The following is a 15,301-nucleotide window of genomic DNA, read 5'->3' as shown; positions in this document are numbered from 1 at the left end:
TGTTTCCCCAAAAATAAGACCTAGTCAGATAATGAGCTCTAATGTGTCTTTTGGAGCAAAAATTAATACAAGACCCAGTATACGTTACATTACATTGCATTATATTATATTATATTATATCATATTATATTATATCATATTATATTATAAAGACCCAGTCTTATATTTTAGTAAAATAAGACTGGATCTTATATTAATTTTTGCTCCAAAAGACACCTTAGAGCTCATTATCCGGATAGGTCTTATTTTGGGGAAAACACAGTAGGAGAGAGGTGGGGGATTCTGATTCGGTTTTCAATTCATCTAGGGGATCAGGCATTGATTAATTTGTATGTTTCAGCTCCAGATCAGTACTGGGGATCCCTAGGATGCCTGCCTAGATTTCACTCTTCATTTTACAACATATTTCAGCAATTAATTCATGCCCGTGAAGTATTTAGAAAAGAATGAGAAAATGAAAAGTTTCTGACTCACTTGTATAAGCATGGTCTTCTTTCTCTTTGGCTTGTCTTCCTCTGAAGGTTCCCGCTTTGGACTAAGGTGGTTTACGCCAGCAAGTGAGGTCCCTCTCTGTGGCCATGCTACCCTGGCTTCTGCAGCTGTGCTGTTTCACAAAATAAGTAATGTGATTTTTTTCTTTTTAGTGAACCTATCACTTAGCAAATAGCAAATATTTTTTAAATTCTCACATACACTTTCCAATGAACCAAATGACTGGTGTAAGACATTACAGAATTTATTTCGTGCAATTCATTATGCAGAAACAAAACCAGCAACCTTCAATAACACTTTGGCCTTTCTGAGTATGCACCAGGCATGTTAGAAAGCCACGGTCGTTGTTTCCTAGAATGCCTTTTTATTTTAAATAGGAACTCTCTGGTTTCTGTGGAGGGGAGCTCATAAGGCAGAATAGGTGTCACACATGATGTGATATCAGGCACCAAAAGGCACACTTTGTCCCCAAAGTGTCCCCAGCCACACTGACACTCATTTCACAACAAGAACTTCTTTACTCTGAATTTTAAAGATTCATGTGCCCCAACTATATACATTTACCTTGTAGCACCTTAATCCTATGAGTTTCCATCTTAGTTGTATTTAGTACAGTAAAGATCAGGGCTTTGTGGGAATGGCGCAGGGGAGAGGTGCTTGGAGATTCCCTAAAAGTGGAGATGGATGCAGCCATGAAGAAGTATAGACAACAAACAGAAAGGTAAAGAAATAAACAGGGTGGCATGACAGAGGGTCACTGTAAGAAGTGGGGGGTGGTGGAGGAGGGCCTTTGGGGAGTCACTGTGGATGGGGATAGCGAGGTGTTACCGGGCAGGTTCCCGCAGGCTGCAGACTCTGGGACACATGCCGGAAGAACTGGGGGCAGTATTCTTGAGGTCAACATTGGTAGGGGAGTAAAGAAAGGATTGAACAGTGGGAGAAGCTGAACTGCAAAATGTTTGCAACAAAGAAAGGCCTAGGGCAAATCCACAGGGAGTTCTGAAACTGTGAAGGTCCTGCAAACAGTGCAGTTCCAAATAGAAGCAAAGGTTCAGGCTTTTATTCCCTCTACTGACGAGTCTCCAACGCCCAGAAAAGTGGCAGGAGTTTGGGTAAAGTAGCTCTATTCAGCCAAGGGCAAATCCCAGAGCAGGGTTCAGCGGAGAGCTGTCAGTCACCAACACTCTTGGCAGCTGGGTCAGGGCTGGGTGAGACAATCAAGGCACCCGAGAGCAGCTGCCTCCTTAAATTCTGGGTCTGGGTACTTCCTTACCTCACCTAGTGCTGGCCCTGGAGGGTAGGGGCAATTTGGGGAACAATATCCATTAGAGAAGGGAACCTTTAAGCTGAAGAATGTGAAGCCATCTGTGGGAGGAAGAGCATTAGAGCTGCAGAAGTAAATGCAAAGCCCCTGAGGGGACTGTATAGCAGAGGGCTCGAGCTTCCTGAGGGAGGGGGTGATTGACTGGACATGGCACCGAGAGGTAGGCCCTGGCCCCTCTGTAATGTAATCCGTTATGCATTTGAAAAAGATAATTTTGGTGTCAGTGGATAGGGGATGAGAATGAAAGCAAGTAAACATCCTAAAATATTGTTTAAGAATTCAGTCTTGGAAAACATACTTCAGTTTTACTGAAGTTGAATTGAATGCCTTTTGAAAACCCCACATTGGTTGGTGTGAGGCTGAATGATAGCCCTCAGATCCCTCATAGGGCGGTTCTAAGGTTAGATGAGAAAAGTATGAAAGTAATGTCCTACACCGATTAGAATGAGTAAGTTAAACTTTGGGTTTCAGAATGTAAATTTTATACTCTGTGAAAGTTAATAAGCAATGCTGAATTTTCTCACCTTTGAGATACAATTAAGTTTTACAGAAATGCTGGGGGGGGGCAAAGAATTATGTCACAAGTCTTCGTTTTCACCAAAAGTGCTATACACATTGAAGGCAGATAAGTGGCTCAAGTTGTATCAGTAGCATGGAGGGAGGGATATTATATCAGCATTTGTGATCCAATCTTTAAATCAAAATTTTATTTATAGCTTGGTTTATTTAGAATAAATCTGATTTGTTCACATCATACTGTTGTTCATAACTTGTATGTTCTATTTGTCACCCCCTTGGCATATCTCAGACTAGTAGAACTTATAATTCTATAGTTGTTATAGGTCGATATTTTAAAATCTTCATTAGAAAACATAGCATCCCTATGAAGTAGGTTTAATTATTACCCTGTTATTGGTAAAATGAAAATGGTTATTGGTAAAAATGAAATTGGTATTATTACCCCAGTTTATTTTCCTATTTCTTGATTCCTTTTCAAAGTTTTCTGATTGACAGAATAAGTCTCTCTTTTTTTGGCCAGAAAACGTGAATAGCACTCTAAACTTTGTCACGCTGAGTGGGGAGCTAAAGGCCAGAAGAGCGGAGGATGGTATCATCCTGGATTTGCCTCTTTATCCAGCCCACCCTCAGGTCAGCTCTTTCTAATTATTGCCATAAACTGTGTGCAACTAACAGCTTGCCTGTTTTTTAATGGTTTTGTCTTTTTTTCCCCATCTAGGACTTCCATGAAGTAAAGGACTTGATAAAGGTTGGTGAAAAGAATCAAACCTGAGCTCATGTGGTCTGGTCACTTGTTATTGTTTGAACACAATAATTCAGTACCATCTGATCCCAAAAGACAGGCCTTCCACCAGTATCAATGTTCCAGTCTGAGCCTGGATGAATAGTGCACAGTACATTTGAGGTTTGAATTTTAATATTGAGTCTATTTGGTGAGAAAGTTGACTAGTTTTCCCTGACTCTTCACGGTCAGCGTTAACCTCCATGGTAGGGTGGAGAGAGGAGAGACTGCTGTGTGGAAGGCTGAGAGAAAAAGAAAAGAAAGGACACTAACTTCCGGGCAGCCGTCGGTGTCCCCAGTTTCTGCAACAGGGGCTGAGGCTGAGCTGGAGGGTCTGTTTGATGGAGGAGAGCAGGAAAGCATGGGAACCTCGACAGAGAAGGCAACACAACACGGGGTCCATGTGGGGGCGGGGCCACTTTCTCAAGGGGTCCGTGTGGGGGCGGGGCCGCTTGTGGCAGCATCACGGTCATCATTGAGAACATTTCTGAGTCTTCCCTAGGCAGTACCATTAAGCACTTCACATGCGTTATTTCGTTTAATTCTCACTGTCACCTGGTAAAGTATGCACTGTAATTGTCAGATAGAGCTTCCAGAAAGCCAGAGCAGCCCTGGATGACCAGGTACTTATTTTGTAGAGAAGGAAGGGCCACCATGAAAAATAATGATTCCATAAAATGGCCTGTTGTGGGTACTACTAGGGGGTTTCTCAGTGAATTTTCCACAATATCGTTTATACTTTCTTTATCTAAGTTTTCAAAAAGTATAAGCAAACATCATGGATTCTGTTCTAATTTTACACTCAGCCTCACCTATAGTTTGGGTTTTGAGAGGTCAGCCAACTTCATAAAAGAACTGTTTGAAGCATATTGGCAGGGAAATGGAAACTATTCATAACGGTAGACCTTGTTCGAGGTAGAAAGAATTTAACCAGGTCTTTCTAAGCCTCAGGGTCAGCATTTGTAAAGTGGGAATGACAAAGGTTATTTGTCATGAATGTTGTCATTTTGTGTTCCTAGAAACTGACAATAAGATTCCCTGCTGAGAACTACATTTTCAATTCGACCTCAGAATCCATGCAAAGAAGGGCTGGCTGACCCTTTAGAGCAGGGGTGTCCAAACTTTTTTCAACGGTTTTCACCAAGGGCCATATGCCGTAAAATACACAAATAGCCGGGCCACTCACTTGAGGTGAAGTACGTATTGCCTCACCTGGTTTATTTAAGTAAACTAAATATATTTTTGGAATTTGCTGCAAGCCAATTAACAATGGATTGCGGACCGTAGTTGGCCCGCGGGCCGCAGTTTTGACACCCCTGCTTTAGAGAGACTGAAAGGCCCGGAAAACAGATGGGATATGGCTGCAGGAATTCTCATTTCTAGAAAGAGGGACATTGTTCAGCTGTAGTTATAGGGACAGACAGCTCAGGCACCCCACAAGGTGCAGGGAGTCTTGGCCTTGGGACCTGGAGCTCTTCAGTCCCTAAAGAGAGTTAGAAAACCTGAAGCCACCTAATGACTGCCAGACAGCATTATACTGATGACATATATATACTATGTCATCGGTATTGTCATCTGCTCTGCCGGCAGCTGGTGATAGTGCCAAAGGATGGCTTGGAGGGCTTTTGTCCCCTCATGATCTCCCTCAGCATCCCAACCCAACAATCAAGCAAAACAATATTATTGGAAATGAGCAAGATTATGTGTGGTCTTAGGAAAAGGGTGAATCAAAGCATCTTTAGAAAACATTGTGACTGATCTGTAGCATACAATCTAAGTGAAACCTGTGCTTGCCGAGCAGGGCAGCATTAAGATGAGTCCTCCAGTTCCCCTCTCCCAATCAAACTGCCAGACCCAAGTCCTTAGCATGTAGAATATTCTAGTTACTGCTGCAGAGACTTCACATATATTGTTTAATCTCCACAACAACTCTAAGAGGTAGGTACGAGGCTCCCCATCTCTAAAAACAGTAGACCTGGGTCAAAGGGGTGTGTGTGTGTGTGTGTGTGTGTGTGTGTGAGAGAGAGAGAGAGAGAGAGAGAGAGAGAGAGAGAAAGAGAGAGAGAGAGAGAGACCCTGGGCCTTTCTAAGTCTTTCTTCTGATCTATGGGGGAAATATCCATTTGAAGGAGTTGTGTGCTGAGGCACATGTTGACACTTGTGAATAATGCCTATCTTCGGCTTTCAGACCTCTTTGGTCACCAGGAAATTGGCCTTCCTTGAGCCCCGAAATTGTACTTAAAGTTGAGGATTGGAGATGATGGGTGTGCCGGACACCCTGCAGATGCTCATGAGAGGTCGTTTCCGTACAGGGGATCAAGGGCTTGAGCCAGGGCACATTCCTAAGGAGTTTCCAATCTGTCTCCACAGACCGCCATAGGAGACACACAGGTCCAGGACATCCGCTATTCTCCAGATACCCGAAAGCTCCTTGTCCGACTCAGTGATACTTACGACAGGTGAGCAAGATTTTTGGCTTCGTCAGCACTTTGGGGAGGGCCGAGCACCCAGATTTATAGTTGTGGTTTGGTCTGGCTGTGCCATGTCGAGTCAAATGATGATTTATGCAGCCAGAGAGTTTTGTTCTCGGGTAGGAAGATATTCCATTTGCTTTCCCCTCCCCTCCTGCTGATCTCTTTGGGCAAGCCACACCCTGGCCAACTTTACAGAGTCTGTGGAATAGATTTGTCCTAATCCATCCCATTTATGAACAAGGTCATTTTTGGAGAAACTGCAAGTGAACACACAGAGTCTGCTGCAAGTGGAGAACACAGGGAAGGTGAAAGGACTCATTCTCACCATTAAAGGAGATCCTGGTGGGCAGACCCAAGCGTTTGACTTTTATTCCCGATATTTCGCGCCATGGGTTGGTGTGGCGGAAGACCCTGTAACAGGTACTTTTGATTTGGGTCCTAGGGACGGTTAAACAGTGGAGGAGGAGGATGACAGTTTAAGTGTCCTTCATGTAACTTTTCAGATTGCTTGGGTTTTGAGTTGCCTTAGTTTCCCTATTTACCCGTCCCCCATCCCTTCACTAAGGTCTCATGTGAAAACACAGAAATAAAAAGCAGTATAGTAGGGTTAAACTTTAGTGTCACACAGCCTGGGTTTGCATTCTAGCTACCTAGCTGTTGATCTTGGGTAAATGACTTAACTTCCTCCATCAAATATGGATAATACCTCATAGGGTTACGTAAACCCAATGCAAGTTAAGAGCTTAGGACAGTGCCTGGCACACAGTAAGTGCCCCCAAACCTATTAGCTATTTTATTTTTAAAAAAGACTTTTATTAAAATATATTATTATTAAATATTATTTTAGTAATAACAATGAAACTGGCTCCCTGAGCCAACACTTCCAGATCTGCCATTTCCAAAATTCAGGGGCTGATGTCCAGTGCATTCCCAAAACCTTTTGTCCTTTTTAGTGACCATCCTGCGTAATCATTGATATCTAGATAAGATTTGGTTTTGAAGGATAAACTCCTGGGCTGTAGGTGGGAAATAGGGAACAGGAATAGTGTTGCTTTTCTTCCCTTCCTCCTTTCCCAGCCCTGCTTCCAAAGTGGGTGGGATGGGTTTGGGAACAGGGGGTATTCAAGATTTTCTACCAGCCAGAAGCAGAGGGATGAAATCAAAGATGGGCAGAATGTGAAGCCTCTTTGAGAAGAGTGGGCTGAGCAGCAAAAGGGAGCAATGCTTGATGGAGGAGGCTGGTGGCCAGGGCAGAAAGAGGCTGGACAGAGACTTCCAGGCTCCTTCTCTGGTCAGATGGCAGGGGCTGCAGTGGTTTCAGGAGCTTGACTTAGTTAGTCTCTGAGGGACGAAATGTGAAATCCAAAGCTCAGCAAGCAAGCACTTTTAAAACTCAGGAAAGTGCCCGAAGCCCAAACAGTCCAACTAAACCCTCCCCTATGGAAAAGAAGTTCTGAGCAGATTTACACATGCACAGCAGCTTTACAAAGGATTTCACTGGTACAGAGGGCAAGTTTTTCCCCTGTAATAATGCTTTTCGAGAATGGGAAGGTCTTTGGACGGTGATGACCAACCACCTCCATTTGCTTGAGACTGAGGGATTTCCCAGCATACAGGACCTTCAGTGCCAACACCAGGACAGACTCAGGCAAACTGGGATGGCCGGTCACCCTATGTGGACCTCCCATCGCATTGATAAGTTTTCCTGAAGGAGGGGCCTTTTCCAATCCATCTTTTTCTCCTCCAAAGACTTTTTTGTCAGTTATTACTTTATGTTTTCTTTCTTCATTTTAATATCTACTCTCTGATGATCTAAACCTAGGGTATAATCATGTGAAAAAATACCTCACTGAAATAAAGTTCTTCCAGCACCAAAATTCTGGAAATGTGTGCTTGATAGAAAATTTGGCATTTTGTCAGAGTTTCTACCTTTCCTTACATGTGTATGTCGAGAGGAAGCAGATATTTTCCCTTGAAAGATGTAGAAAGACTTCTGCGAAGACCCTGATTTTCCTACCATGGGCTGACAGTGAACTGGTAGACAGGACAAGAGTCAAAGCCTGCAGTTTAATTCAGGTTCAGAAAGTTTAAGACATAACAAATGCATCATTTGGAGGAGCTTATTCATAAGTTCTGTGTCTTTCTATCTCCATTCATAATTCAACACTCTGCTTTGTCTATCTATGCCAACATAATGACTAAGTAATCTAAAATTTACTCAAACTGGATAGTTGATTGTAATTGCTTATAAATTTGCCACAAAGCCACGCTGTTTTCTTTGGAATTGTACCATTACTTTTTATTTCTTTTAAGGATCCGCACATACTGTTCTCAGCAGCTACTGGTCCCAGCAACTGGGGAAGAAAGACATGCATGGTAGGACAGCTTTTTTTCAAAATTTTTTAAAAATTTGCCTAACCTTAAGCCAGTATTCTTTCTCACATGTGCTATCCACTTGGAGATATAATACAGTGTTATGTATCACCCACATGAAAAGGAAAGGCTTTTAAATTCCTTTACCCTGAACCCTATACTCAAAATATCCCCAGTCCCAAACATCTCCCACCTTTATCCCTCCCGACGCACAAACATACTTCTAGCATAGTATGCATGAGTGCTCAACAAATGTTTGTTGAATAAAATTAATAGCTGTATAACTTTGGCCCAAATTGGTAATTTATGATGTGACCAATTGAGAATGGTGGTCACCAAGCTGCCTTATTGCTATTGCTTTCACACGATTGAGTCAAACCAAGTCCCCTGGTATCAGGGGCACAGAGAACAGGTCTCAGACTGTGGAGGCTACACAGCTCTAAAAGTTAAAAGAGGAGTCTGACCCAAAAGGTAGAAGCCTTACGTAGTGGGAGGGTTAGGCCCCTGTAACCCTAATTTGGGCAGCAGAGTGGCTGTAGTCTCGTTGGTGAGCTTAGCCACTCTCTTCAGCACTGAGCTCCAGGAAGGTGAGGGTTGTGCCTCTCATTTGCCTGACCTGTGTGGTTGCTTGATAACCACAGTGCGAGAACGAACTCCCTTTGTCCTATTCAGATCTGCGAAGATGGGGCCTCCTCAGGAGGGCCAAGACCATCCCTCTTTGTCTTCTTACATTTCTAGTTCTGCCTCTCTCTTTTCGCACATTCTTGCTTGCTGCTAGACAGAGCTGGGGAGGAAGTTCGTATGTGGGTGTGTCTGGGGCAGTACAGAAGTGAGAAAGGAAATGGCTCAGGAAGGGAAGGTGTCGAGCTGTGTGTTCTGTGGATCAAATTGCATTTGTTGCCCCTCAGTCCTCAGGAGATGGGGTGAGCTGGGCAGTACCATGGACAGATGAAGAAATTTATTCTTTAAACTGACCTGGGAGAATGTTAGAGCTTGTAATAAGAGGTCTCTCACTATGTTCTGTTAATTAAAAAGGGTGAACACTATCTTAATTTGTAATTTGTTTTATGTTTTCTTTAGCCTTTCAGTGTTCCTGCAGAGGAGGAGAACTGGAGATTTCATTGCGTCCTGATGGACGCGTTGACATTAAGGGAGGCGCTGCCGTTGTTTTAGAGGGTACTCTCACAGCCTAGAGTGGTTGTGCTGAGATGCTCCTATCTGGAATGACTAAGTATTTTCTGTTTACAAAGACACATAAGGGGCTGCCTTTGGCAAACTTACATAGTAGTGCACTTAATCCTCATGTTAGAAATAGAAAAATGAAGACATGTTCATGGAGATTTAATAACACGTCCTGACTAATTAACTGATGGAGTTTTGGCTCTCCTGTGAGTGTATTTGAAATGTAAGTAACCAGTAACAAAGAATAATGTTGTCACCTTTGATTATGACTACCAATCACAGAATGAAGAACAAATTTATGAGGATAAGATCACAAACCATTTAAACTCAGGTGTATCTGATAGAATATTTTGCAGCCATTAAAAAGACCCAATAACTATGTGGAAATATAGAAAAATGTTTCAAGATATAATACGAAGAAAGAAAATTACAGTAGACTATAGAATGCTATGCTTTCTATGGAGAATATGAATTTATATGGACAAGGATGGGTCACGAAGATAGACAAGTGAAAACAGTTTATGTGTGGGGAATAAAATTGGGAATAATTTTAATGTATCTAAAAAATTATTTACTTTATTGGAATACGCTCATTTTTGATAACTAAAAATCAGGACATAACTAAATAAAAACCGAGAAACTTAAAAAAATGTATGTGTATTAGTGTGGTAAAAAAATTAAACATTAAAAGTGTTTATCTTTTCTTTACCTTAATATATAGTTTTAGAGCGATAACTTAAAAGGGATTTTTAAAAATTTTATTGGGGAATATTGGGGAACAGTGTGTTTCTCCAGGGCCCATCAGCTCCAAGTCATTACCCTTCAGTCTAGTTGTGGAGGGCGCAGCTCAGCAACAAGTCCAGTCGCCGTTTTCAATGAGAACTTGCACTCTAACCAACTGAGCCATCCGACTGCCCCTCCCGCAGCTCATCTGCAGCTCATTGTCTTCAATCTAGTTGTGGAGGGCGCAGCTCACTGACCCGTGTGGGAATCGAATTGGCGACCTCAGTGTTAGGAGTACGGTGCTCCAACTACCTGAGCCACCAGGTCGGCCGTGTATTTTTTTTAAGATTTTTTAATTAAAATACAACTAACATACAATATTATAATAGTTTCAGGTGTGCATCCTAATTATTCAACAGTACCCACCTAGCACTATACAGTGTTATTACCACATTACTGATTTTATTCTCGATGCAAAAGAAGTGATCACCACGGTAAGTACAACCATTTGACACTGTACCACGCTATCATAATATCGTTGATCTTTTCCCCACTTTTAAAATTTTCCAATTGGAGTTGACATTCAATATTATTTTATATTAGTTTCAAGTGTACGAGTATGCATAGTGGTGAGACATTTATATAATTTAGGAAGTGATCTCCCTGACTAGTATCACCTGGCACTATACATAGTTATTACGATATTACTGATGATATTCCCTATACTTTACATCTCCATGACTATTTTGTAACTACCAGTTCGTATTTCTTAATACCTTCACCTTTTTCACCCTGACCCTAGCCCCATTCCCCTCTATCACTCCAATAAATCTAGTACCGATCTGGCACCATACCTAGTTATTACAGTATTATGGAGTATATTCCTTATGCTATGCCCTACATTCCCATGACTACTTTGTAACAACCAATTTGTACTTTTTTGTTTTGTTTTCCAATTTGTACTTCTTAATCCCTTCCCCTTTCACCCATCCTTAACCCCCCTCCCATCTTAAAGAAGTCCCTCTAAGATTCCTTGTAATACTGGTTTGGTGGTGATGAACTCCTTTAGCATTTTCTTGTCTGGGAAGCTCTTTTTGTGTCCTTTGATTCTAAATGACAGCCTTGCTGGGTCGAGTAATCTTGGTTGTAGGTCCTTGCTTTTCATCATTTGGAATATCTCCTGCCAATCCCTTCTGACTTGCAAAGTTTCTGTTGAGAAATCAGCTGACAGTCTCATGGGGGCTCCCTTGTGGGTAACTAACTGCTTTTCTCTTGCTGCTTTTAAGAGTCTCTCTTTGTCTTTAACTTTCGGCATTTTAATTTTGATGTGTCATGGTGTGGGCCTCTTTGGGTTCATCTTGTTTGGGACTCGGTATTTTCTGGACTTGTTTATTTCCTTCACCGGGTTAGGGAAGTTTTCTGTCATTATTTCTTCAGATAGGTTTTCAATTCCTTGCTCTCTCTCTTCTTCTGGTACCCCTCTAAGGAGAATGTTAGTACACTAGATATTGTCCCAGAGGCCCCTTGAACTCTCCTCAATTTTTTTGATTCTTTTTTTATTTTTGCTGTTCTGGTTGGGTGTTTTCTGCTACGTTACCTTCTACATCACTGGTTTGATCGTCTGCTTCCTCTAATCTGTTGATTTCCTGTAATAGATTCTTCATTTCCATTATTTCATTCTTTATTTTTGACTGGTTCTTTTTCATGGTTTCCATCTCCATTTCTATGAGATCATTGAGCATTCTTATAACCAGTGTTTGGAACTCTGCGTCTGATTGATGCTTATCAGATGCTTATCTGCATCTGGAGATGCTTATCTCCATTTCACGTATTTCTTTTTCTGGAGCTTTGTTCTGTTCTTTCATTTGGGACATGTTTCTTTGTCTCCCCATTATGGACACCTCCCTGTGTTTGTTTCTATGTATTAGGTGGGGCTGCTATGTCTTCCAGTCTTAGTAGAGCGGCCTTATGTAGTAGGTGTGCTATGGGGCTCAGTGGCGCAGTCTTTCTGGTCACCTAAGCCACGCGCTCCAGGAGTGTCTGTTGTGTGGGTTGTACGTGCCCTCTTCTTGTAGTTGAGCCTTGGTTGATAATTGCCCATCAGTGTGAGGGACTGACCCTTGGGCTCACTGGTTGTGAGGACTGGCCTTGACTACAGTGGAAGAGTTGTTGTGCAGGGGCTGATCCTACAGAGCAGGACCTGCCCCAGCAGCACTCTGCTGCCTGCCCAATCCGCCCCTTGGGTGTGTCTTACTTGGAGTTGACTGGGTGATGCTCCAGCTCTGTTTGAAGCTGGCCACAGGGGGCACCAGCCCCAGGACCACCTTGGAGGGGATCCACTGTAGGTCTACTTCAGCCACAGCCCGTGCCCCACCAGGTGCCATCCAGCAGGAGCCAGAAAGAAATCCGCAGATGTCTGCAGCCCGTCCTGTGCTGGGAAGCACCTTGAGAGGCCAAGCTGCAAACCAAGGCCAGCTGCCGCTAGTGCCAGCTTAGGACTGCTCAGCCAGAGGTACAGGACACGCTCAAGCCAAATGCTGGTTATCATGGTTCCACGAACCTTTGAGAGACCCTAGGAAAGTGCAGCTGGAGACAAGGCAGGCGGTCTTCATGAGAAAGACACTGAAAGCAGCCTGGGTGTGCCCAAAAGTTGGGTGGGGCCAGGTCTCAAAACACCCGGGCCGGGCGAACGAACAGCAGAGACTCAGAAATGGCCGCTGCCTGTGTTTGTGCGCCAGGTAGAGGGAGGGCTCAACAAAGAATCCATGGCCTCTGAGAGCTCCTCTGTCCAGTTGAAAGCCACTTCTCAAGCCCATGTCCAAGCCAGACAACTCAATTCCCCACCATTTGTTCCTGCCACCTTTTCAACTGCTGCCCCAGCCCTGGAGCTCAGAGCGAGTGATTCCATTGGTGGGTAAGTCTATTCACAGTCCCTTTAAGAGGAGCACCTGTGATTTCAGCTGTATTCAGTCTCAGTCACAATCTCTGCTAGTTTGCACAGTCAGAAATTATGGGGACTTCTCTCGCCAGCACTGGAACCCTGGGCTGGGGTGGGGCTGGTATCTCTAGCTCCTTTAGGGGATGGGGGGACCCCCACAGCCAAAATAGCCCTCCTGGTCTTTAAGGGTCACTCACGTTGTTGGGCCAAGCTGTTCTGCATCTGTGACCTTCCTACCAGTCTGGATGTGGCTTCTTCTACACATCCTTAGTTGAAAGGCTTCAGTTCAGCTTGATTTTAGGCGATTCTCAGTAATGGTTGTTTTGTAGATTAATTATAATTTTGATGTGGTTGTGAGAGATGGTAAACACAGTGTTTACCTACTGCACCATCTTGGTTGTTTCAAGACATGCCAACTTTAGCCTGTACTTGTGTGAGACGTGAGTCCACTGTAGGTAACCTGCCTCGTAGCACAGCTTAGCCTCTCTCCCAGGTCCGACCAGGCTGGGCCCTGCTTGTCTCCCTGAGCAGCCTTTGCCAGGACCTCCATGGCTGACCAGCCTGTCTTTCCACTTGGATCAGATTATAGTCAAACCATTCCATTCCTTTGAAGTTGTCAGACATTGCCAAATACCCCTGAAGTTGGGGCAGGAAGCAAAATCCATCACCCTGGTTGAGACCCACTGCTTTAAGTTTACCTTGCTTTTCTGTTCTCTGATTTGCTTTTTTTTTTTTTGTCTCTTTGTTTTTTTGTTTCCAAATGGTTTAACTACAGAGGGTAGACTGTTTGCCTCTTTCCAGATTCTATTTGGGATAGGAATCCCTCTTTCTGGACCTCCCATGTATTCTGCAAGTTAGGTGTCCAGCTGGGATCTGAATTCACAGTCTGTGGGTCAGATCTGCTCTTCAGCAATCTGACATGGTTGGTAAAAAGTAATTTGCTGTCTCCTGTGTATAAGAGACTGTACTAGAAGCTGGAGGGGTGGAGAGCTAGGGGGCAGGCTGCAAAGGAGATTAGAGAGGGAGCTTACAGAGCTCTCAAGGGACTCCACCTGTGGGGACCAGGTTCATCCTTTCATGAAAAGATAATGAGCACTTGTGCTGGCCTGTGATTACGGCCCACATATGGCATAGACACTGAGTGCTATGGCATCGTCAGGGGACTACTGAAGGGCAGGGCTTAGAAAGACTGGGCATGAGCAAAGAGTCAGAGATGAATGCACAAGACATTTCTGAGTTTTGTCTAGAGCTTCTACATCTAGAAAGTAGTTAGGGTCTATGTAGGCAGAGAGAGGAATAAAAGAAAGTAATTCCTAAACTAATAATCCAGTTGAAGAGATAGCATGTAAACACAAGGACTGATAAAAGATATTGTAAGGTATTCTTATTGATTGTTTTATTTTATTTTATTATTGGAGAACAGTGTGTTTTTCTAGGATGTCAAGTCATTGTTTTTTCAATCTGGTTGTGGAGGGCGCAGCTCACTGGCCCATGTGGGACTCAAACCAGCGACCTTTGTGTTATAAGGACCTGGCTCTAACCACTGAGAAAACCATCTGTCCATCCGCGGCTCAGCTCCAAGCTCATGCCGTTGTTTTCAATCTAGTTGTGGAGGGCACAGTTCACTGGCCCATGTGGGAATCAAACTGGCAACCTTGTTAACAACCACGCTCTAACCAACTGAGCCATCCAGCCGCCCTCTTATTGTTTTTTAACTATTAAAATCTATAGAAAGGACTTGGGAATCCTGGCAATTGTGAGTCATCCCCAGGGTATGAGAAAGCGTAGAATTGTGGTTCTCTAAGTGTGGTACCCGGGCAAGCAGCATCTGTACCACCTGTGGGGGGAGCTTGTTAAAAAAGCAAATTCTCAGGCTCTATCCCAGACTTACTGGTTCAGAAACTCTGGAGGTGGGACCAGAAATTCTGGTTTCTTAACAAGCCCTCCAGGTGATTCTGGCGTATGCTTAAGTTTGAAAACCACTGGTATTCAGGCTTCCAGATTTAGCCACTTTTCTCCCAAGTGACAATTGTCTATGCAGCTCAAAAACTTTTAAATATGCATTGTCTCAAAATCTGCCTGACCACACCAATATACTTGCTGCTTAGTGCAGTTTTGGAGGAGCTATGTTTTGTTTTTTTTCAGCTTCCAGTTCTGTTCGGCATAGAAAAATTAGCTGTGCTCAGGTGGGAGCTGTTCAGTAATGTGTTGGTAATAAACAGATTAGTTAATCAGCCATGATTTATTAATGATGAATTAATTATACCTGATTGTGCAGTTCTGCTAGCTAAATGGAGCTTTAAAGGAGTTATTTTATTAATCATCACGGTGCTAATTGCAGACACTTACAGAAGGATCACTAATTAAACATGCAGCCATATGCAGAACAAGTTGTGCTGCTGAGACCTGCAAGAATAAGAAACACTGTTTTTTAGGTGAGCCAAAACAAACTTTATTTTATGCAATATTAGGGAGTCGATGATCATTCACTTCAA

General features: G+C 43.2%; 1 protein-coding gene across 3 annotated transcripts in view; it reads left to right on the top strand.

Moving 5' to 3' along the window:
- Positions 1–10,250, top strand: part of PBLD (phenazine biosynthesis like protein domain containing) — a 43,564-nt gene extending 33,314 nt beyond the window's left edge. For all 3 annotated transcript variants that reach the window (XM_081074892.1, XM_081074891.1, XM_081074890.1), the window contains exons 4-10: positions 522–620; positions 2,856–2,965; positions 3,054–3,083; positions 5,487–5,575; positions 5,832–6,010; positions 7,904–7,966; positions 9,044–10,250. In XM_081074892.1, coding sequence (XP_080931018.1) covers positions 522–620; positions 2,856–2,965; positions 3,054–3,083; positions 5,487–5,575; positions 5,832–6,010; positions 7,904–7,966; positions 9,044–9,156 — 683 coding nt within the window. In that variant the 3' untranslated portion in view covers positions 9,157–10,250. The remainder of the gene's footprint in view (positions 1–521; positions 621–2,855; positions 2,966–3,053; positions 3,084–5,486; positions 5,576–5,831; positions 6,011–7,903; positions 7,967–9,043) is intronic.
- The last annotated feature ends 5,051 nt before the right edge of the window (positions 10,251–15,301 follow it).

Source organism: Rhinolophus hipposideros, assembly GCF_964194185.1.
Source record: "Rhinolophus hipposideros genome assembly, chromosome: 15".
NCBI lineage: Eukaryota > Metazoa > Chordata > Mammalia > Chiroptera > Rhinolophidae > Rhinolophus > Rhinolophus hipposideros.
The sequence above is the reverse complement of the archived record's forward strand: the minus strand, read 5'-3'. Positions and strand labels throughout refer to the sequence as shown.